This window comes from Oncorhynchus masou, chromosome 7 (assembly GCF_036934945.1).
Source record: "Oncorhynchus masou masou isolate Uvic2021 chromosome 7, UVic_Omas_1.1, whole genome shotgun sequence".
NCBI lineage: Eukaryota > Metazoa > Chordata > Actinopteri > Salmoniformes > Salmonidae > Oncorhynchus > Oncorhynchus masou.
The window spans coordinates 14,001,217-14,026,128 of NC_088218.1; the positions used below are offsets into that span (position 1 = coordinate 14,001,217).

A 24,912-nucleotide genomic window follows, 5' to 3' on the forward strand; every position below is an offset into this window, starting at 1 on the left:
AATGTCCATTAATATAACAATATTAACATTATAATTAATATTAATATTATAATCCACATAATAATCCACATTTCCTGTTGCTGCAATATTATTTCCCTGCTGTAGCAAACTGGCTCAAATGAAGATCCTACATCTGTATGTGTTGATATAATTTCCCAGAGTTCCCCATAACCAGGAACAGGAGATTGACAATGATGCTTCTAGTTGCTTCAGTTGTTTTTTGTCTCCCTGTGGCCACCAGGCAACACTTCATCAACAGGCTCTGGCTGGCAAATAGCAGTAGGCATGGTACTTAGAGAGCAGAGCAGCCTGATTGATCTAGCAGTTGAATCACTACTTTACTCTGACTTCAGGGTTTTCTCTGTCTCTGTACTGTAATGAGTCATTCCATTGAGCTCTTCAAGGTCCTGCTCGATGGCTGGTCATAGGAGTCATAGGAGTCATCAAAGGCTATAGGAGTCATTGGAAGTGATGACTTATCAAGTTATCAGTGTGTAGGGTTTTAGATTAGGTTATAAGGATGTAGGATGCAGGACATTATGGAGTTTGAGATATGAGCTTCTTCTCTTGTTTGGGCCTTTTCTTTTGACAAAAATGTTCGCCTCTGATTTCAGTAACTCATTAAGTTTCATGAATGTTGTACTTTTTGCTGGTTTGACTCATGCAACCCTCTGTCTCTCTATTATTTCAGAGGACCGGACACTCCACCAAGACGTTTGGAAGGTTCACCCATGGTGTGTTTTCTGTATGAGTTTTTACACAGTTATTACTTGGTAATTGCACAGTTAATAATAGTAAATACACGGTTAATAATAATTATTACACAGTTAAGAATGGTTTTACACAGTTATTAATGGTTTTACACAGTTAATAATGGTTTTAATAGTTAATAATGGTTATTACACAGTTATTGCTTAGTAATTAAACAGTTAATAATAGTTATTACACCGTTACTGAGTTTTACTGTGCATATTTAGCTTGTTGTTGTATCTGAGAACCACCTAACGCTTTCTGTATTAAAAAAGATCCTTGTTTAAAAAAATGATTTAGTACAGAGATTTCATGCATTTTTCATGTTTTAATTGCCGCTAGGAAAAAGACAGTGGGCTTTTTTATTATTTAGCTGTCAGAAGGCCTCTCCTCCGCCCCCACAAGCAATTTTCTTGTAACCATATTGTTGCCTCTCTGCATAACATCACAGAATGAATCATTTCTGAGGGTCTTAGTTTAGCATTACATCTGGAATCTCAGTCAAACAGAAATGCTCACAGCTCCTTTTCCAAATCATATTTCCACCCAACTGTTAATCTAATCCACGGTGTGTATTGCAGCGAGACATTTTGAATTACAACCTCTCATATTGCTGAGTCGATATTCCTTGCACAGTGTGTGTCCAGCTATTTAGTCCCATCCCACTTGGTGCAGATGGGTGAACCCAAATACACAAGGAAATTGACTGTTAAAACTGTATGATCACTGTTATTGTCTATTTCACATTTACTCCCTTTTCTGTCGTTTAGCAGATACTGTTATCCAAAGCAACATGTCAGTGAAATGAGGCATAACCTCTTCCTCAGCAAGCTCCAGCAGTATGCTATCTAAGCGTATGTGTCAGGGTTGGCAGCTTGGCTGGTGATTTTAGACTCTAATGGGTATGGAGCGGATTGGTCGTGTGGGTGAGAGAGATGGTGGTTTCTATAGTAACTGTGCTCTCCCGTCTGCCCTCTCTTCCTGCCACTATGGAAGCGAAGTTTTCCGCTCCTGCCGAAAGCAAAGCTATGGTAAACCAGTCTTGTTTTCTCTCGCGCTCTCGTTGTCATTTGTCCGTTCTCTCTCTCTCTCTCTCTCTCTCTCTCTCTCTCTCTCTCTCTCTCTCTCTCTCTCTCTCTCTCTCTCTCTCTCTCTCTCTTCTTTGTTATTATTGATTTGCCATATCAATGTGCTAAGCCCCTAAGGGACTTTTTGTAGATTCTTGTTACGTCTACAAGCCAAGATACTGTGGTGAAAGAGGTCCTCCCATGTTTGCCTGGACTCATTTCCTCTTCCCTTTCTTTATTTATCATGTTCCATCTATTTGATTTCTCTGTCTCTTGAATATGTCTATTGCTCTATTCCAAACATTTACACAGGGTTTTGCACCACACGCCATTTAGTTCTGACCATGTGACAGTTTCTTCTAGTGTTTCACCCATGAATAATGTCCTTTTAAGTCTCTTAATAAGTGGTTCATGTTTTTTCTTAACATGTTCCCTAGAAATGGCCGCTTCTTTGTAACATCTCTATTGATCTCATCAAAGGTCGCTGAACTGACTTCTCTCCTTTGAGATGATTTGCACAAGGCCTCCACATAAAGGGCCACAGCTACAGTACATATTGGGTGCTAATATCTATTAAAGAGATAGAGTGCAAGTCAAAAGTCTGGACACATCAACTCATTCCAGGGTTTTTCTTTATTTTTACTATTTTCTACATTGTAGAATATTTAATCTAAATATATGTCAGTTGTGTTGTGACAAGGTAGGGGGGTATACAGAAGATAGCCCTATTTGGTAAATGATCAAGTCCAGTCTAGAACGTCGTTTCTATAAAGGTATTTCAACCAGTCTAGTGGTGTATTTCTAGATGCCACATTTGGCTTCACATCACGGTGTCACGAGAATTTTCAATCCCAATGATAATAATTGACAATCAATAGCTTTGACCAATCCCCGAGGTTTGTAAGACCATGGGTATAATAATAATTGGTCAAAGACTCAGCTTATGCAAAAAGATAGTACAGTTTATTCAGAGAACGTTCTGAAGTCCATTATACAAAGACATCCATTTTATAGCTGCGCACATACTTCCACACAAACAGTAGATATCCTACGCACATACATAAACACCAACAGTAGGTGAGTTGTATCCTTCTCCATAGTTCTCACCACTGTGTATCACTACCCAGCCGACGGTTCCATTCCCCTGAGATTAGGGGAACATTGAGAAGTACTCCCTGTCCTCATAGGTTCCTCAGAGTTCCTGCCAGGTCGGTTCAAACACAGTTGAATTGTTCTCTGTATTTTCTTAGGCACACACACATTTCTCTCCCTCCCAGTCCAACCTAGTTGGACTTATGTTTAATACTTTAGTTATTCCTTATACATGCTACATAAACTATACTAGGGTAGAACTATTTAATCATTATCTTTAAACATATCAGTTATTTTATCACACGGTTCAGTGACTCCCCCTTGTATTACCTCTGAAGGAGACCTGCCAATGCTCAACTCTATTACCCATTATCCTCTCTGTCGCTAAGTGAAAATGAAGTGTCATTTGCCACTGTGACTCAGACTCAGCTGTTGTTTTATTCCTCTCTCGGTTTCTTCTCACCGTCCTCTTCCTTATCTTCCTCCCCTCAGACTCTGAAACCACAGAGGATGAAGCCACGGAGCCCCAGGTCCCAATTGAAACCAAGGAAGGACCTGGCGGGCGGCACCAGGACAAGGCTGGCCGTAGAGTGCCTGCAGGTAATTCACTTAATTCATTAACTTGAGCATGATCTGTGATTTAGAGGCCTGTCCTTAATCAAGTCTGTAAATCAGGTTTCCGGGATTAAGACATAAGCATAATTCTTCTGGCACTAAGTAAATGCATGTGTTTGCATGGCTTTAACGTGACTGTCGGTTATGGCACTATGTGTATGCTGGCATAAGCCCTACTCGTTGGATGAAACGTATATATGATGTGACAGACTCCTTTAATCCTTCACGCCATGATGTAATGGTGTAACAATGTGACATTCTGACCTACATGCTGCCTCGGTTGGAGCCGTTGCATTCTCTGTCTGTCTGTCTGTCTGTCTGTCTGTCTGTCTGTCTGTCTGTCTGTCTGTCTGTCTGTCTGTCTGTCTGTCTGTCTGTCTGTCTGTCTGTCTGTCTGTCTGTCTGTCTGTCTGTCTCTGCCACCCTACAGAGTTATGGTCTGGATAGAGAGCCCTGGCTTTCAGAAAACAGAGCATTTCCCCATCGTGAACATCACATCATGCCACCCCTTTACTTAGCATCACCAACTCTTTGTGTATGGAAATATAGATGAAACAGGATTTGATAGGGAACTGATGATGATTTGTTATGGGGGTATCACAGTGCTCATCGGTGCCACCAAAGCAGATGCTTCACAACAGGGGTCACCAGCTTGTCTAAATGTAGACCATGAATATGGATACACTCCTCTAGCAGCACAAATCTATGTTCAATTCTGTCCTCCTTGCTCGGTTGTAAAGAGACTGTTTGCACTTTCGAAGGTTTCGTGTTGACAGACCGAGAGTGCAGTCGTTCCCGAAAGAGGAGAGAAGCAGAGAGAGAATGGCGCTATCATATGAGAGTGGAGGAAGGATTCAGTGTTTGTTCTTTTCATACGAAGGAACCAACACAAAGACTTGGCTTTCACTCATCGCCCCACCTGCAGTGAGATGTTGAATCCATTACCAAGTATCAACCAGATAACAACGCAAATTGCATTTCTTCGATTAACTGTCCCTTAGCTCAGCACAGAAATCATCTTCACTAATAATGTAGCTAATGCATGTCAATTATATTCCACCAGATCATTTAATTCCTTTCCCCCCAAAATAAAAGTAAACATTTTAATTGGTTCCAACAGAACCTTTTGTTAACCGATAATGCATACAAGTAGGATGCTTGTGGTTAGTAAGGTGTTGTGTGAGGATAATGTCTTTCATCATCATTAGCTTCAGAATGAGTCATGGAAAATGGAAGACCCATTTAAAACAAATCCCGTTCCACACCTGCGTGGGAGGATTCAGAGACCACTCCCCTTCCTTCCACTCAGAGCGCCCAGAGAAGCACTGCCAGAGGGGATCCACCTCACTGCCAGAGAGGCTTTTAAGGATCTGCATGGCAAGATTTTGGAAGGCTGTGTGCTTTTATTAGTAGGCCCCATCCTCCGTCTACTACAGTTTGCTCATATTGAGCATTTTAGAGATCTGAATTTGTGTTTTGTCTGTGGAGCTGAGTCTGTTTAGAATCCTCAGTGCTCGTGGGAGATGCTGCTTGCTTTATTTTCCCTCGTTTCCTAGTCTCGACGCAATAAATGGGTTTAGTCGTTAAAGGAAGCTGCTGACTTCAAGTTGTTTCAGCTGCCGACGCATTTCTGTCTCCATCTCCAGTCGATAAAATGTCAATCACTGATTGATGGAGTTCGGGGGTTGTTTCAGGGCTCGGGGTGGAACACATTTACTTATTTCCTTCTTTCCCGCCTCTCTACTTAATCAATCATCTTTGTTGGTTTAGACATTCCTCTAGTGCTTGTCTTAACCCTCCCTCCCTCCCTCCCTCCCTCCCTCCCCCTCCCTCCCTCCCTCCCTCCCTCCCTCCCTCCCTCCCTCCCTCCCTCCCTCCCTCCCTCCCTCCCTCCCTGTCTCTCTCTTTCTCTACCTCTCTCTTGCTCTCGCTCCCTCTCCCTGTCGCTCATGCTCTCTCCTTCTCTTTCCCCCACTCTCTCTCCTCTCTCTCTCTCCTTTATTCCTTAAATTCTCTCTCTCTAATCCACATTATTCTCTAAGTCTCCATCTCCAGACTGACCCCTGACCCCTGTCCTCTGTCCCTGCAGGTGAAGGATGTAGGATGATGGACTCCAGCCCTGACCGGAGGGCCACCCTTCCTGGGGGCCATGACCCAGTGGTGGAGAGGGAGCTCATGGCTTTGGGCTCGCGGCCCCCAGGGGCCCAGGACCCAACACACCCCAGCAGGCAAGCTCTCTGCGGAGGGACCGATAAGGGGCCAGGGGCCCTAGTCAGACACCTGGGAGTGGAGCCCTTGATCCGGGCGTCACACGCTAACCTGGCTCGCACTAACCAACCCATGCTGGGGTCAGAGGAAAGTGTGTCTGTAGGAAGCGACTACTATGGAAGCATGTTCAGCCTCTACAGGGGAAGAACGTTTTCCATGCCTTTATAGGAACAACTTCTTCTTTTCACTGATTAGAAAAAGAGTGGCCTCCAAACCAATTTCCCAACTTTAACAGATACAACAAACACAAAATATTATATTACACATCATGATTTTCCAAGATCCATTTATTCCCAAAGATTTCATATTTTCTATCGAATTGATCATGTATTTTAAATTTCCTTTTGTGTCCTTGCCTTTTAGCTTTTCACAAATCATCATTGCTTCCAATAGTATATTATTTCTGTTTGTTAAATCATACCTTCCTTTGACTTCATGCCATGGCATTTTCCAGCTGTGTTCAGTTCTGTCTTGAGCTTGGTTCTATTTGATTATGATATCAAAAAGTACCAGTGAAGCCTCCGGTTTCCCTTGGTTTTTGCTGCATGCCATGTATATTGACCAAATTGTTTCCCGTGTTCTACTTGCATTGACGTCAGATAATCCTGGATATCCTCATAGCGTTGGTGTCACACGCATGAATGGAAGTGGGAATCAAAGCTGATGTTTGTCTGCATGTCTTTGCGAGCTAGTTTCATCCCAACGAAACTGACTGTGTGTCCAGCTAACATGAGAGGTGTGTGTGTCAAAGCATGTGTGATTGTTTTCATAGTTGATGAATAGGGGTCTTTTCTGGTTATGTTGGAAGAGTTAGTATTAGATTAATTCATACAGCGCTCGTATTATTTCTCTATGTGTCACTGCAACATAGTAACATTGACCATTCATGTCATGGTCTGGTCTGGGCAAAATCCTGTGTCCTGCCATTCCAGTCACTCCCAGTAGGCCTTGGAGCTTGAATGACTTCTACCTGTATTCTCCATTGGCCTGTACAGGGGGAACATACACTTGACAGGGATCATGAATTGGAAACATACAAATATACAATATGATCTATTTGGCTCCTACACATGTTGTGCTAGACCCATGCATTATCTACTATAGTGTATTGAGGTTTGTGTCCATATAAATGAAGTGTTATCTGTGCTAAAATCACTTCATTTATGGCCATTCCATGTTCTGTTTATTTGTGAACGGTACCTCTGTCCTGATGAGAAATCAACACTCAAATTATGTTGACTATAAACGGTATTACTATTTCATAAAGCAGTGGACACTCATTTACGTACACACACACACACACGCACGCACACACACACACACACACACACACACACACACACACACACACACACACACACACACACACACACACACACACACACACACACACACACACACACACACACACACACACACACACACACACACACACACACACACACACACACACACACACACACACACAATTACAAGATTCAAACAAACGTTCTCAAGCAAATATCCTCTACCGAGCACAAAACATCCAATGGTCTTTCTTCCTCTTCCAAAAACCTGGGCCTCTCCTTGTCCCTTCTTTATACGTCTAACTTTCCACTTCCCTAAAACCCCCATCTTCCAGGATCCCATCTCCTTCTCTCCCCCAAACCCAAACAGGCCCATCCTTCAGTCCTGCCTCACCCCAGTCCAGTCAAACTGTATCCCAACCCACAACATCTCTCAGCTCCCATAAGAACAGTGTCATCTCACACAGTACCCAAGACCCTTCCCTAGGAGGAGCTGTGGTCAAAAACAAACTCCCAGGGATGTTGTCAGGAGCCTCCTCCCATACTTCAAGCAGCGGCAGCAGTGGTGGCAAGACACCCAAACTGGCCCGCGCCGCACCCAAGATCTTTGACAAGATCAAGGAGTTTGAACAAAAGGTGAGTGAGGTGAGTGCGGGGGTCAGATCTGGGCGCTCTTTCGGCCGGGCGGCATCCTGCGATCTGGAGGGGGTCTCCAAAGAGGAGGGGACAAGCCAGCCGGATGCCGCGGCCTCAAGGCGTTCCACGTTCGGAAAGAAGAGGGCCTCGTCTCTGGAGGACAAACCAAGCTACCAGCAGAGGGTCCAGAGCTTCCAGAACAAGTTCACAGAGGAGCTGGCCAGGATCAAGAAGCTGGTGGGGAGGCCCAACCTGAAGAAGGCCTACTCCACCGAGCAGTTGCCCCAGATTGAGAGACAGTCTGTGGGCGAGCTGGAGCCCATTCCCCCTCAGGTGGTCAAGAAGCTGGAAGAGAGGGCGAAGGTCCTGGAGGAGAGAGGACTATTAAGGAAGAGCATTGAAGAGAGTTTTCATCCCGAAAATCATCCCAATCCCATGAGAAGGGTCTGACAGATCAAAGGAATGTTCCTCAACGGGAGCAGCATGATTCAGCTTCAGCGTCAGCTCAGCCGTCTGAGTCTAAAAATGTGGGGAAAGGCTCTGTTTCCATGGAGACAGTACTGGTTAACCAGTTACCAGGACGACGATCACCCTCATCAAGAGTCACGCGGAAAAGCCCAACCAGGTAGGCTGAGATGATCCATTAACATTGTGTGTGTGTTTTTGTGTTGGTCGATTTGTGTGTACGCGTGTGTGTGCCTGTGTGTGTTGGTACACACTACTATGACAGCTCAATAGTGATATATGTACACACACATTACAGATATAAATGACATAATTCCTTTCTATTCTATTTTCTGTGCCAACATTACATAATGCATTTGACACAGGGAAGGTCTTCGGAGCTCTCCCACAGCGGTGAAGCCCCCACACACGGCCGAGGAACAACCACCTGTATCTCCAACACCCAAAGGGCCTTTTGCTGATAAAAAGCTGGAGCAGCCTCCACCCAGAATGGACCACCCCGGGTCTCCAACCCCTACCGCACAAAGAACATCGCCTACCTACCCCAAAGGGCCATCCTCTCCTAAAGAGCTTGAGAAACCTCTACACCACCGCAGGCCTCCAAGCCCCAGGTCTCCAAGCCCCACCATGCAGAGAGGACCATCACCGACCAATGCCAAAGAGCCAGCCTCTGCCTATCCCCCTAAGCCCCCACGGCTGTCCCCCACCCCCATCTCCACCCCTTCCATCAGCCCTCTAACGAAGAGAAGGAAGGGAGAGCCGGGGAGGACGTCTCCCTCGCTGAAGATGACCATTCCTACCATCCTGGTGGAGGACGAGCTCATGGAAATGGAAGAGGAGGAGGCCGGAGAGAAGAGAGAGAGAGAAAAGACGAGAAGAGCAGGGAAGAAGGAGGGCAGGGATTCCAAGACTCAGAAGAAGGGAAAAGTCTCGGGAAAGTCTCGGGAAAGTCAGTCTATGTCTCCTGAGACAGGTAGGACACTGAATTGCAGGTATCCACTGGGCGACACATCAGCTAGACATTAATGTGCTACCGTCCTAAATAGATGAATATCTACAGTATAGAAGGATAGTAATACAGCTCCTGCCTTTCTGTTGTAGGAGACGATTCAGATGACTCTTACATGTCGGCAGATGAGGGGCCAGCTGAGAAACCAGCGTTTGAGAGGCCCCTGGGGGACACCATTGTCACCTCTGGCTCTGAGGTCCTGCTCAAATGTGTCATCACTGGCAGCCCCCTCCCAATAGGTAGGTCATCTCCAGGTAGAGGTTAAGCAAAGCTCTGGGGTCAGCTTTTGCCTTTCCCAAGCACATTTGGACCATGATGAGGTAATACAGTGATTTCTGAAAGTATTCAGACCTCTTGACTTTTTCCACATTTTGTTACGTTACAGCCTTATTGGATTAAATCGTTTTTTTCCACACAATACACACAATAACCCAAAATGACAAAGCATAAACTGGTTTTCAGAAATTTTTGCAAATTTGTTAAAAATTGAAAATGAAAATATCACATTTACATTAGTGTTCAGACCCTTTACTCTGTACTTTGTTGAAGCCCCTTTGGCTGTGATTACAGCCTTGAGTCTTCTTGGGCCCCATATACACCCACCACTGCGACCTGTATGCTCTTGTTGGCTGGCCCTCGTTTCATATTCGTCGCCAAACCCACTGGCTCCAGGTCATCTATAAGTCTTTGCTCGGTAAAGCCCCGCCTTATCTCAGCTCACTGTTCACCATAGCAGCACCCACCCATAGCAAGCGCTCCAGCAGGTATATTTCACTGGTCACCCCCAAAGCCAACTATTTTTTGGGTCGCCTTTCCTTCCAGTTCTCTGCTGCCAATGACTGGACCGAATTGCAAAACTCACTGAAGCTGGAGACTCATATCTCGCTCACTAACTTTAAGCACCAGCTGTCAGAGCAGCTTACAGATCATTGCACTTTATCATAGCCCATCTGTAAATAGCCCACCCAACTACCTCATTCCCATATTGTTATTTCTTTTTTTGCTCCTTTGCAGCCCAGTATCTCTACTTGCACATTCATCTTCTGCACATCATTCACTTCAGTGTTTCATTGCTAAATTGTAATTATTTTGCCACTATGGCCTATTTATTGCCTTACCTCCCTAATCTTTTTTCACACACTGTATATAGACTTTGCCATTGTGTTATTGACTGTACATTTAGTTTATTCCATGTGTAACTCTGTGTTGTTTGTGTAGCACTGCTTTGCTTTATCTTGGCCAGGTCACAGTTGTAAATGAGAACTTGTTCACAACTGGCCTACCTGGTTAAATAAAGGTGAAATAAAATATATTTTAAAAATGACGACACAAGCTTGGCACACCTGTATTTGGGGAGTTGCTCCATTTCTTCTCTGCAGATCCTCTCAAGCTCTGTCAGTTTGGATGGGGAGCGTCACTGCACAGCTATTTTCAGGTCTCTCCAGGGATGTTCGATTTGGTTCAAGTCCAGGCTCTGGCTGAGCCACTCAACTCAAGGACATTCAGAGACTTGTCCTGAAGCCACTCCTGCATTGTCTTGGCTGTGTGTTTAGGGTCGCTGTCCTGTTGGAAGGTGAACCTTTGCCACTGTCTGATGTTCTGAGCGCTCTGAAGAAGGTTTTTATCAAGGTTCTCTCTGTACTTTGCTCTGTTCATTTTCCCCTCGATCCTGACTGGTCTCTCTCTTCCTGCCTCTGAAAATCATTCCCACAGCATGTTGCTGCCACCACCATGCTTCACCGTATTTGTAGGGATGGTGCCAGGTTTTCTCCAGACGTGACGCTTGGCATTCAGGCCAAAGAGTTCAGTCTTGGTTTCATCAGACCAGAGAATCTTGTTTCTCATGGCCTGAGTGTCCTTTAGGTGGCTTTTTCCAAGCGGGCTGTCATGTGCCCTTTCATGTGCTGCAGAGATGGTTGTCCTTCTGGAAGGTTCTCCCATCTCCACAGAGGAACTCTGGAACTCTGCCAGAGTGACCATTGGATTCTTGGTCCTGACCAAGGCCCTTCTCCCCCGATTGCTCAGTTTGGCCGGGCGGCCAGCTTGAGGAAGAGTCTTGATGGTTCCAAACTTCTTCCATTTAAGAATTATGTTGGTCTCTGTGTTCTTGGGGATCTTCAATGCTGGAGACATTGTTTGGTACCCTTCCCCAGATCTGTGCCTCGAAACAATCCTGCCATGGAGCTCCACAGACAACTCCTTTGACCTCATGGCTTGGTTTTAGCTCTGACATGCACTGTCAACATATATAGACAGGTGTGTGCCTTTCCAAATCATGCCCAATCAATTGAATTTATCACAGGTGGACAATCAAGTTATAGAAACATCTCAATGATGATCAATGGAAACGGGATGCACCTGAGCTCATTTCTGAGTGTCATAGCAAACGGTCTGACATATGTAAATAAGATATTTCTGTTTATTATTTTCTATATATTTGATAAAATGCTAAAAACCTCTTTTCGCTTTGTCATTATGGGGTATTGTGTGTAGATTGATGAGTTAACATTTTTTAGAATAAAAATTATTTTAGAATAAGGCTGTAATGTCAGAAAATCTGGACGAAGGGGAAGGGGTCTGAATATTTCCTGTATGTCAAACTGACTTTGAATTGGTGCTTAGGGGCCACACATCATTCTGCACCTAGACACAGGGGAAGGGACTGTGATTAAGCTGTCTGAGCGTGGTCTGAGATGTGTCTTTGTGTGTGACCCCTTGGAATGCAGTGACTTGGAAGAAGAGTAACGTTCTGATAAGGAGCAGCCCGTCCCATGTGGTCAGGGCTGAGGGGGAGCAGCACTCTCTACTGATAACCCAGATGAGGTCTGGAGACGCTGGGACATACTGCGTCACCGCTGTCAACGCGGCCGGGAAAGCATCCTGCAACGCCACGCTCTACATCAAATCAGGTGAGCGGGGTTACAGACAGACACACTCACACAGGCATGAACACAGAAGGCCATACATTCTAGTTGATCAATTGACTAGGAATTAAAGGCACACCATTTGTTGTTGTTGTCTGGGATGCACACACACACACACACACACACACACACACACACACACACACACACACACACACACACACACACACACACACACACACACACACACACACACACACACACACACACACACACACACACACACACACACACACACACACACACACACACACACACACACACACACAGACACACACACAGACACACACACACAGACAGATGCATGCACGCACACACTCGCAAACACCACAAGTCCCCATCCTAATCCCCTGCCAGCTCTGCTCTGACATTTTGTCTTCATAACTACAAAGGGGCATCCCATCCCTAGCACAAGCTCCATTCACATATAGTTGCCACGGCAACTCATGATTTGTGAAAGGCATTTGTGTCCCCTGGTGTATTTCAAAACAAAGACTTGCCCTCCAGTCACTAAAGGTCCCTGGGTTTTCAGTGAGTTAGGCGGATGTTCAAAACTGGGGATTAGTCTTTGTCAACAGAATGATTATTCCTCTTGGACATAAAACTTTAGTTTGTGTATTATTAGCTGAGATGTCTTTTGGTTCGGTCAATAGTCAATAGTTTGAATTGTGGTTATATAAAAAGATAAATCACACCACAGCTCTCAATGCAGACAAACAGTACCACTCCTGCATCAAATCCAAATGCAACCACAGTCCTTTCCAGCCACTTGAGTAATGGCTGCAATAATACAATTATTACCTCAAACAGAAACACACAGATCTCTGTGACAATCCAATATACATACAATATGCTCATACATGTCTCTCGCTCTCTTAGAGCCACTCCTTCCATATCTTTTGAGGAAGCCAAACTATTTAAACTTCCTTTGAATGTGCCACAAGCTCTTTATCCAGTCCTGTAATGTAACTGCACAGTGTTACCCTGTAGAGTGAACACTACTGCTGTAGTTTTCTGGCACTAGCTCAGCGTCCAGGCCTGCTTGGCCATATTAGGCCAGTGGAGGCTACCACTAGGTATATATAGCAGCCTCTTGTTCTCAATGGTGGTCTGTTGTATGTCCCAGTGTGAGATTAATGTTACGATCACAGACCCTTTCTTTATCTGCGATGATTCGAGTCAGGGGAATTGCCAAACTCATGCACAATGAGATTATGAGTCGTGTTGCTATGGTTCTGTGGGGTGGGTGAGGATTTTGGCGCATCAAGTTGGGATTTATACGGTAGTGTATTAGAGGAGATTTAGGGTATTAAACGTCTGAATTTAACCCACGTACATCAAATGCTGAGTTTTTGCAACTGGAGTATATACCCACAATATGAGATGCTTTCCAAAAGTCTTTGGTGTTTATGAATCACGTAAATACTGCAATATTGCAGTCTGACTTGATTTTATCAGTTAATTTTTTGTTGTTGTATCAAAGCCTTTAGGCTACAGGGAATGTGGGTTGACGTAATATTGCTGGAGGACAGAGAGAAGGAAGAAGAGAATTTGGAGCTGAAGAAGAAGGAGGACATTGAGAGGGAGAGGAGGATGAGATTGAATTGGTAGGTTATTAGCAGCAGGCTAGGTCTTGCTTCATGCAGCATTTGTGTAAACGTTGGCTGCATTACAGGAATAAAGCTGGTGCTGGTTGTCTGTGCACAGGCTCGACTCAGACATGTAACTTCTGAGGTGAGTCCTCGATCTCCACATCTGAAACTTCTTAGGCATAGTTAGAAGAAATTAGAACATTTTAACATCAAAGGGTTTTCACTTGTTTACTCATTCATTTCTGGTTCTAAGACCTCTAAACATCTAGAATGCCTGTATGTCCTCTGTTCTTTCTGCAGATGTCCTTGTTTAGCTTTAGTCTCTGTGATTTTGATCACTTTATCTCTTCATGTGTGTGGCCAAGCAATCGAAGCAAGCAGTTTCTATATATACTAAGCTACCCTGTTCTTTTTCCTAACAGGAGAGAAGCTTTTCATAGTTTATCTATAGCTTCTGTCGATTGTTCTCGTTCTATTGTCAGAACATTGTCTGTTTATCTTGCCAGTGAAATTGAATTCTGGAGCCCATGGTTTTGTAAAGAAGTGGCTGCTACAATACTATGGTTCCTCTGTGGAGCTGAATTAACTGTGACTTGTGGAGAGGCTGGTGGTGGAGACAGTGTGTCTCCTGTGGCGCTGGGCTAGTCTCACAGAATGATTGGGTCAGGGATTCAGGGATTAATCCATTATCTGTCCAGCGCTGGTCACTTCAAAGGGTCTCTCAGCAATGTGTGTGTGTGTGTGTGTGTGTGTGTGTGTGTGTGTGTGTGTGTGTGTGTGTGTGTGTGTGTGTGTGTGTGTGTGTGTGTGTGTGTGTGTGTGTGTGTGTGTGTGTGTGTGTGTGTGTGTGTGTGTGTGTGTGTTTGTGGGTGTGTCTCCATCGCTCCAGCTAAATCTCTCATCTCTTCAAACACTCTTGTCACCATGGTGATACAAGTAGAGCAACACACAAGCAGAACAAGAGACAGTGGAGCAAGCATAAGCTGCTTGTTGGGAAGCTAATTTTGAATGTTCTAGCAATTCAGTTAATGTTTATTGCTACATTCTCTCAGCTTTATGCCTCACAAACACTATCAAGTTACAATGTGTCCATTTTGTTAACTACTTTGGCATATCGGGCTGGTCCATAAACGTCTTTGTGGAATTATTATGAGTAATGTTTGATCTATATTACAAAATGTATTTTTATTACCCTGCATCGCTCTGTGTTGCATAGACAGGACAATGCGCTTGTTCTGTTAATTTTGATGCTGCAAAGGATCGTGCTCAAACGGGGCACCATTTTGTAGGGACCAGTGGAGGCTGGTGGGAGGAGCTATAGGAGAATGGGCACATTACAATGGCTTGAATGGAATTAATGCAGATGAGTCAAACGTGGTTTCCATATGTTTGATGTGTTTGGTACCATTCCATTACAACCATTACAATGAGCCTGTCCTCTGATAGCTCCTCCCACCGGCCTCCTCTGGTGGGGACATCCTTAAAATACATTCAAATGATACAGTATATGATAAACAAGTATTATGTTGTTACTTCAGAGCTGACCCAGCTGCATGGTGGGAAGCCGAGCAGCTTGCCCCTAGTGGAGGTCACGAGTCCCCTCCAATCAGACGAGGAGTACCTGAGCCCCCTGGAGGAGGTCATGGAGATTGGAGAACCACCCTCACGAGGGGTGGAGCCACAGTCTAAATACGCCTTCTTCAAAGATCCTCCCTCCTTTCAGGTAAAGAAGATTCAGGGGGCATCTCAATAGTCTAAGGGTGATTGAGTATTCAATGTCCCGGCTTTTAGACAGTCTTAGTTTTTGGTTTGATAGGCAGCACTGAATGACCACGGGGTGACAGAGGGACAGGAGGTTACCATGTCTGTCAAAGTCAGAGGACAGCCTAAACCTATGGTGTACTGGTAAGAATACAGTATTCAGTGTGTTTCAGTACAGTTTGTCATGTCTTTCTCTCGTTTGCTTTTGCAAGAGCTCAGAATGTACCTGTTTTTATCACCTAGGTTGAGGGACAAAGTGACCCTAAAAACCAATGGAAGATTCATTGTGCGTGAGACAGAGCACGGCACCAGTGAAATGATCATCACTTCAGCACAGAGATCTGATGCAGGACTCTACACCTGCAAGATCATCAACGAATACGGAACCAAGCAGAGCGAATGCAAACTAGAGGTCAAAGGTAAAGATCGCTCCAAAATCCACAAGACCAACGTCAGTGACTGACCATTAGGGTTGGTGCCAGCTGCATTTTGAAAAAACTCCAAATCAAATCAAAGTGTATTGTTATTGCAGGTGCAACAAAATGCTTGTGTTTCTAGCTGCAACAGTAACAGATGTGTGTTGGTCTCTCCTCTGTCTTTTCCCCAGCCTCCCCGGCACAGGAAGCCCTGGCCATCATCAGAGAGGTGCGAGACGTAGCGGTGACGGCCGGAGAGTCGGCCATGTTTGAGTGTCACATGACCGGGCCTCTGGATGTGGAGGTAGACTGGCTGTCCAATGGGAAACTGGTTCAGCCGGCACTCCTCAACTGCAAGATGACCTTTAACGGGAAGAGGTGGGTAGGACTAGACCAAGGCTCTCCAACCCTGCTATCGCTCCAACCCTAATATAGCGCACCTGATTCTAATAAGTAGCTGGTTGATAAGCTGCATCAGGTTTGTTACAACTGGGGTTGGAGTGAAAACCTACAGGAGAGTAGCTGTCCATGAGCAGGGTTGGAGTGAAACCCTACAGGAGGGTAGCTCTCCATGAACAGGGTTGGAGTGAAAACCTACAGGAGGGTAGCTCTCCATGAACAGGGTTGGAGTGAAAACCTACAGGAGGGTAGCTCTCCATGAACAGGGTTGGAGTGAAAACCTACAGGAGGGTAGCTCTCCATGAACAGGGTTGGAGTGAAAACCTACAGGAGGGTAGCTCTCCATGAACAGGGTTGGAGTGAAAACCTACAGGAGGGTAGCTCTCCATGAACAGGGTTGGAGTGAAAACCTACAGGAGAGTAGCTGTCCATGAGCAGGGTTGGAGTGAAACCCTACAGGAGGGTAGCTCTCCATGAACAGGGTTGGAGTGAAAACCTACAGGAGGGTAGCTCTCCTGCTCTCCATGAGTTGAGTGAAAACCTACAGGAGGGTAGCTCTCCATGAACAGGGTTGGAGTGAAAACCTACAGGAGGGTAGCTCTCCATGAACAGGGTTGGAGTGAAAACCTACAGGAGGGTAGCTCTCCAGGAGCAGGGTTGGAGTGAAAACCTCCATGAACAGGGTTGGAGTGAAAACCTACAGGAGGGTAGCTCTCCATGAACAGGGTTGGAGTGAAAACCTACAGGAGGGTAACTCTCTATGAACAGGGTTGGAGTGAAAACCTACAGGAGGGTAACTCTCCATGAACAGGGTTGGAGTGAAAACCTATAGGAGGGTAGCTCTCCAGGAACAGGGTTGGAGTGCCCTGGCCTAGACACTATGAAAGGGAAAGGTGCCTCAATGCTTTTAAGTGAATTCTTTCCCTTTCCCTTGATTGAATGGATGAGAGCAATAGAGGGTGTGCCTTCAATCTTTGAATTGATTTCCTTTCCATGCCCCTTTCTCCTTCATCCACTCTGATCTGAGAAGATTGGATGGTTTGTCAGAACAATATGGAGGGGCCTTCAAAATTCAATTTCTGACATAACAACATTTCATCCGTAAGCAAACTGTGAATGGACATTCACTTTTTCTAATGAAGGAAACAGCCCACACAAGTGGATGTGAGGCAGTGTTAGCTCATGGAGCGTGTAATAAGGTCCAGGTAGCTGACAGAGGGGATTTCCATTGCAGGTGCCGGCTGCTGTTAAACTCAGTACATGAAGACGACAGTGGAACCTACACCTGCAAGCTGAGCACTGCCAACGGTAAATGACAACTCCAGAAAGAAAACTTCCTTGCCAAATAATGGGTTTATACGACAGTAATGAATTGCTGCCGTTGTAAGTAATGTAATGATACAGCCACACTATTTGGCAAGAATCAAAAATGATGATTACACAATTTCAACCAATGAGTTAAAACCTCTTTTTTAAATAATTTGTAAATCACTTATTGTCTATAAACTACTTGGAAACCATTAATGTAATTGCTGATGATTTTCCTTCCTTTTCCAGAGGAGTTGACCTCCAGTGCCCACCTAAAGGTCACTCCCTCCAGGGAGCCCCTGTTCACCCGCAAGCTGGACATCCTGGAGGTCATAGAGGGTCGCACCGCCTGTTTTGACTGCAAGGTCAGCGGGTCCCCACCTCCCATCGTTACCTGGAACCATTTCGGTAAGTATCTCTCTTAGAAAGTACTGTATTTCCTATTGGTACAGAATGGACAGCAAATTGGTAATGTAGGCTAGTATGGCTCGTAATGTCTCTTTGTTACCCCATTGGTTGACTCTTTATGAATCTACCATATTGTGTTTATCTCCATCCAGAGAACCCGGTGGAGGAGAGTGAGAATGTGCGTCTCCTGCAGGAAGGAGGCCGTTACTCATTGGTCATCACCCACGTCAGCAGCGACACGGAGGGCTTCTACACAGCCATCGCTAAGAACGCACACGGAAAGGCGGAGTCCACAGCCGAACTCTACACGCAGGAACCGCGGCCCGCTGTCTCTTCTCACATGTACGGTGTAAACCATAGACGTGGGGTGATCCCACTAGTCTGCAGTGGCTTCTTCTCCTCATCTCAGTGGTCTAAAAACAGATAATAGGAGTGTTTCATTGTCTTCTCTTCTGTATTTCCCTTTCTTTCGGTCTCTCATTCTATTTGCTTCCTTCTTCTCTCCAGGGCGAAGCTGGAGAAGATGCCTTCCATCGCTGAGGAGCCGGAGGTTCTGGAGAGCGAGGTGGAGCAGGAGCAGAGGACCATGCCTGACTTCGTCAAGCCCCTGGCTGACCTGGAGATGATCGAGGGGAAGGAGGCAGTGCTAAAGTGTAAGGTGGCGGGCCTGCCCTACCCCACCATTGCCTGGTACCACAACGGCAAGAAGATACACAGCACAGACGACAGGAAGATGACCCAGCGTAAGGAAGTAATCTCTCTCTATTTTTTTTTTTTTCTCTCTCTCTCTCTCTCTCTCTCTCTCTCTCTCTCTCTCTCTCTCGTTTGCTCTCTCTCATTATTTCTATCCCTCCTCTACTTGCCTCATCTCTCTCTCTCTCCCTCCTCTACATTAGTCATCTCTCTCTCTCCCTCGTCTACCTGCGTCATCTCTCTCTCTCTCCCTCCTCTACATTAGTTATCTCTCTCTCGCTCCCTCCTCTACCTGTGTCATCTCTCTCTCTCTTCCTCCTCCAGACAGGGATGTCCACAGTCTGGTCATCCGCTGTGTGTGTCACGGCCACGGGGGCGTCTACAAGAGTGTCATCTCCAACAAAGTGGGGAAGGCAGCCTGCTACGCACACCTCTACGTCACAGGTATGGATGGGGACCATCCACCAGCAATCACAGCAACAGATGTTCCAACCAAAAAAGCCACGAGAATCATTGTGCCAACTGATTACAGTATGAGTGTGTTGGTATTTTCCTTGGTAGATATTGTTCCTGATCCCCCCGATGGTCCTCCAGTGGTAGAGTCCATAACAGGGAAGACCATAACACTCAGCTGGAAGAAACCAAAGAGGCTTGACTCTTCCATAGGTATGCCTCAATATAACTGAGAGTCACAGGGACCTGGATTTGAGTCCCTTTCAGGCTCCTCTACCCTCCAAATGCGCTACACTACTACAGTAACCCTCATGGTTGTACTTCCAGATGGGAGTTCTTTGATGTATGCAGTGCAGCAGCAGCCTCTGGGTTCCATCCAGTGGAGCATCATAGTCTCCAACCTGAGAGAGACCACCTACACAGTCACCGGTCTCTCCAAGGGAGTCCGCTATGCCTTCAGGGTCCTAGCGGCCACCGCCAAGCTCCTCAGCAAACCCTCCCCCTCCACTGACCTGGTGCAGCTCATGGATAGAGGTGCTTATATAAGCTCCAAGTCTCTACAGTTATGTTGGAGGTTCAAAGTTTAAATTGATTTATGTAAACATAGTGCAAAAGCAATGTCACCAAACACATTGCAGCAGGTGTACAAAAATATTATAATTACATGGATATGTAGCCGGATATATCGGATCTACTATTGTGAGAGAATGATGGTCTGTCAATACATCCGAGATGATGGTTTGATCCCCTGATCATTAGACCTTTGATCCCTATCAGGTCCCTATCAGAGGAAAGCTCCCATCATCCTGGACAAGCCTGACGTTGTGTACGTGGTGGAGAACCAGTCCGTGAGCATCACCCTCACCCTTAACCACGTCAATACTGTGGTCACCTGGAAGAGGAGGGGAGTGGTTTTGCTCAACAAGCCAGGGATGTTTGAGATGAGCATGCCAGACGACGACCAACACACCCTAAAGATCCAGAGGGTGAAGAGCACTGACACTGGTCAGCTGGTCTGTACAGCCAACAACCAGTTTGGCAGCGACCTCTGTACCATCCTACTGGCCATGGCAGGTGAGTTTGGGGTCAAAGTTCACCCCTATGTGCAGATCTAGAATCAGCTAACAGCCCTGGTGCTTACTGTAACTATGATGAGGTAAAAAGCCAAACTGACCCCAGACTCTCTATCCTCCTTTTCTCCCAACAGTGCGTCCTAAATTTGAGTCCATCATGGAGGACTTGGAAATACATGTAGGAGAGACATCTCGCTTTGCTGTGGTTGTCGAGGGACAACCCGATCCTGATATTCTGTGGTACAAGGTATGATAAGAGTCAATGGATGGATATCATATCATTCACCACATAAACTTATTCTGCAGTGATTAAGCAGGTTGTTGGATGATTAACTCCTTTGTGGTTCCAGGAAAACAAACCTACTCCTCCATGATAGTTGATCAAGTGGAATTGATTGTGGTTATCTGTTCTGTGGTTCCAGGATGACACTCTCCTGTCAGAGAGCAGTCACTTCACCTTTGTGTACGATGATACGGAGTGTTCCCTGGTGGTGCTGAACGCCCGGCCTGAGGACTCAGGGTTGTACACCTGCACCGCCAAGAACCTGGCTGGGCAAGTCTCCTGCAAGGCTGAACTCACTGTCCACAAAGGTCAGGACCATAGTCTATATTGTCTGAAATGTATAAGGATATATACAGATATTGGGATAAGTCTGAAAAACATCTACAGGAATGATACATAGTGCTTATATAATTGATTAATTACTGTTGATTAACACACCCTTATGGTAAGGTGTTAAAGACACAGTGTGTTTTTTCTGCATACTGAATATTGTTAACACAGATGTCACAGTACCAAGGCTTTTCCTATTATTTGTTGGTGCCAGACATGTCAGTTTTAGTTGGATTGCATCTGTTTGTCCTTGTAATATCTCAGCCAAAGCTTGTTGTAATCGAGAGTTAAACAACCAAATCTGCTCCATATGGGTTGGACCACAAGGTGTCTGAGACTATTAAACCATCTGTCAGCCCACGCACGCACGCACGCACGCCTACACACACACGCACGCAAACGCGCACACACACACACACACACACACACACACACACACACACACACACACACACACACACACACACACACACACACACACACACACACACACACACACACACACACACACACACACACAACCCACCCACTAACCCACATTAACCTTGCCCCCCTGTTCCAACCCTTTGCCTGCAGTGAGGAAGGAGGTGGTGGAGCCCATGGAGGATGAGGGGTCCATTTTGAGGAAGATGAGGAGACTGACTGATTACTACGATGTACACAAGGAGATAGGACGGTGAGTCATGGACCAGGCAATCATCCGCTCTGCCAGGCTATCTCTTCTGTATTTGAAGGCTCTGCGAGTGGTAGCTGCTATCTGTATTAAATTGCACTGTGAACGGTGGCCACAAGGGTCAGTAGGGGGAATTCCACCACACCAAACAACACCCTGACTGCATAATGATAGCAGACAGAAATAGAGGAGAGGTGAGTCACCCGTCAATAGAGGAACACATCACAAAGGCTTTTTGTTTTTCTCTGGTAGAGCTTGGCTTGACTCACCAGAAGTTGAACGATAACAAGGTGTCACGTACTGATTAATACTCATGTCCCTTAACTTTCTCAACTAGGACTTTTGGTTTCTCAGAACTCAATCCCATTGAAAGATGTGGTCATTCTCCTAGAGTTATAGCATTGATATCATCATTGTGCGACTGTTTTCCGGTGGGTCATTCTCCTAGAGTTATTGCATTGATATCATCATTGTGCGACTGTTTTCCAGTGGGGCGTTCTCCTAGAGTTATAGCATTGATATCATCATTGTGCGACTGTTTTCCAGTGGGGCGTTCTCCTAGAGGTATTGCATTGATATCATCATTGTGCGACTGTTTTCCAGTGGGGCATTCTCCTAGAGTTATTGCATTGATATCATCATTGTGCGACTGTTTTCCAGTGGGGCGTTCTCCTAGAGTTATTGCATTGATATCATCATTGTGCGACTGTTTTCCAGTGGGTCATTCTCCTAGAGTTATAGCATTGATATCATCATTGTGCGACTGTTTTCCAGTGGGTCATTCTCCTAGAGTTATTGCATTGATATCATCATTGTGCGACTGTTTTCCAGTGGGTCATTCTCCTAGAGTTATAGCATTGATATCATCATTGTGCGACTGTTTTCCAGTGGGTCATTCTCCTAGAGTTATTGCATTGATATCATCATTGTGCGACTGTTTTCCAGTGGGTCATTCTCCTAGAGTTATTGCATTGATATCATCATTGTGCGACTGTTTTCCAGTGGGTCATTCTACTAGAGTTATTGCATTGATATCATCATTGTGCGACTGTTTTCCAGTGGGGCGTTCTCCTAGAGTTATTGCATTGATATCATCATTGTGCGACTGTTTTCCAGTGGGGCGTTCTCCTAGAGGTATTGCATTGATATCATCATTGTGCGACTGTTTTCCAGTGGGGCGTTCTCCTAGAGTTATTGCATTGATATCATCATTGTGCGACTGTTTTCCAGTGGGTCATTCTACTAGAGTTATAGCATTGATATCATTGTGCGACTGTTTTCCAGTGGGTCATTCTAGAGTTATTGCATTGATATCATCATTGTGCAACTGTTTTCCAGTGGGGCGTTCTCCTAGAGTTATTGCATGATATCATCATTGTGCGACTGTTTTCCAGTGGGTCATTCTCCTAGAGTTATTGCATTGATATAATCATTGTGCGACTGTTTTCCAGTGGGTCATTCTCCTAGAGTTATTGCATGATATCATCATTGTGCGACTGTTTTCCAGTGGGTCATTCTCCTAGAGTTATTGCATTGATATCATCATTGTGCGACTGTTTTCCAGTGGGGCGTTCTCCTAGAGTTATTGCATTGATATCATCATTGTGCGACTGTTTTCCAGTGGGTCGTTCTCCTAGAGTTATTGCATTGATATCACCATTGTGCGACTGTTTTCCAGTGGGGCGTTCTCCTAGAGTTATTGCATTGATATCATCATTGTGTGACTGTTTTCCAGTGGGGCGTTCTCCTAGAGTTATTGCATGATATCATCATTGTGCGACTGTTTTCCAGTGGGGCGTTCTCCTAGAGTTATAGCATTGATATCATCATTGTGCGACTGTTTTCCAGTGGGGCGTTCTCCTAGAGTTATTGCATTGATATCATCATTGTGCGACTGTTTTCCAGTGGGGCGTTCTCCTAGAGTTATTGCATTGATATCATCATTGTGCGACTGTTTTCCAGTGGGGCGTTCTCCTAGAGTTATTGCATTGATATCATCATTGTGCGACTGTTTTCCAGTGGGGCGTTCTCCTAGAGTTATTGCATTGATATCATCATTGTGCGACTGTTTTCCAGTGGGGCGTTCTCCTAGAGTTATTGCATTGATATCATCATTGTGCGACTGTTTTCCAGTGGGGCGTCCTCCTAGAGTTATTGCATTGATATCATCATTGTGCGACTGTTTTCCAGTGGGGCGTTCACCTAGAGTTATTGCATTGATATCATCATTGTGCGACTGTTTTCCAGTGGGTCGTTCTCCTAGAGTTATTGCAATGATATCATCATTGTGCGACTGTTTTCCAGTGGGGCGTTCTCCTAGAGTTATTGCATTGATATCATCATTGTGCGACTGTTTTCCAGTGGGGCGTTCTCCTATGTGAAGAGGGTGTCTGAGAAGAAGGGGAAGGTGGAGTACGCGGCCAAGTTCGTGTCTGCGAGGGCCAAGAGGAAGGCCTTGGCCCTGAGGGAGATGAACCTTCTGTCAGAGCTGAACCACGAGAAAATCCTCTACTTCCATGACGCCTTTGAGAAGAAGAACATGGTTGTCATCATCACTGAGCTGTATCCTTTCACTGACCAATTCTTTGATTCATTTCAGTTGTCAGAAAACCCATAACATGATGACCTAACCGGTTCTGCGCATGAGTCCGTGTTCGCCATCATGCGCCTTCATGCGCATGTTGATTTTGTCTATCCCCACCAGACGCTTTCACGACACGCAGGATAAAATACCAACTGTGAACCAACTCTATTCATTTGGGGAGAGGTCAAAACACATTAAACATTCATTGACCTTGTTTTTGTCCTTTTGTCACTTTGACAAGGTTGGAAAAATAACATGTTCAACTCCTTAAGACATTTGCTCCAATCTAGGTTGTGTCTTTAGATTTTGAGAAGAATCTTTCACTTCTCAAACACCAAACCCCGGTCTAGTCTGTTTGGTCTGTTTCACAAGTGTTCCCTTAGGTCTTGCGATGTAGCGCCTCTGGATTTAGAAAACATTAGTTTATTTTACCTGAAATGCTTATGGTCCTTTTTTTCTGGATCTTTGTAGAATTTTGACCCATTTTGAGTCACTTAAAGTGGTGTGTTCTCTACTCCAACAATTAATCCACAGATAAAGAGGAAACCTAGTTAGTTTTGACTTAGTTTTGCTTTGATTCATCTCTCCTTGTTCATTCTTCTTCTTCTTCTGTGGATGTTATATGGTGGTTGGCATTACCACCACCAACTTGACTGGAGTGTGGACCCCGTTCATCTTTCAATCACCCATGTGGGTATATGTTTGTAAAAACCAGAGGCGGGACTTGCAGAGCGTCACGTGTCTAAAATAAAACTATTTAGCGACTGGATACACAGACGCTCGCGAGCAGTTTGGATGAAATGATTGAACAATATGCATGTATACAT

General features: G+C 45.2%; 1 protein-coding gene across 1 annotated transcript in view; it reads left to right on the forward strand.

The window, feature by feature from the left end:
* LOC135543323 (striated muscle preferentially expressed protein kinase-like) overlaps positions 1-24,912 on the forward strand; it is a 63,636-nt gene that overhangs the window by 16,918 nt on the left and 21,806 nt on the right. The window contains 25 exon segments of the mRNA XM_064970502.1: positions 692-734; positions 1,747-1,781; positions 3,402-3,509; positions 5,614-5,752; positions 7,414-8,095; positions 8,098-8,339; positions 8,545-9,152; positions 9,281-9,427; positions 11,915-12,097; positions 15,243-15,427; positions 15,521-15,609; positions 15,709-15,884; positions 16,073-16,259; positions 17,515-17,588; positions 17,838-17,996; positions 18,149-18,338; positions 18,504-18,739; positions 19,014-19,133; positions 19,251-19,355; positions 19,470-19,676; positions 19,920-20,216; positions 20,350-20,462; positions 20,638-20,806; positions 21,405-21,504; positions 23,863-24,063. Of these exon segments, the coding sequence (XP_064826574.1) occupies positions 692-734; positions 1,747-1,781; positions 3,402-3,509; positions 5,614-5,752; positions 7,414-8,095; positions 8,098-8,339; positions 8,545-9,152; positions 9,281-9,427; positions 11,915-12,097; positions 15,243-15,427; positions 15,521-15,609; positions 15,709-15,884; positions 16,073-16,259; positions 17,515-17,588; positions 17,838-17,996; positions 18,149-18,338; positions 18,504-18,739; positions 19,014-19,133; positions 19,251-19,355; positions 19,470-19,676; positions 19,920-20,216; positions 20,350-20,462; positions 20,638-20,806; positions 21,405-21,504; positions 23,863-24,063 (4,795 nt within the window).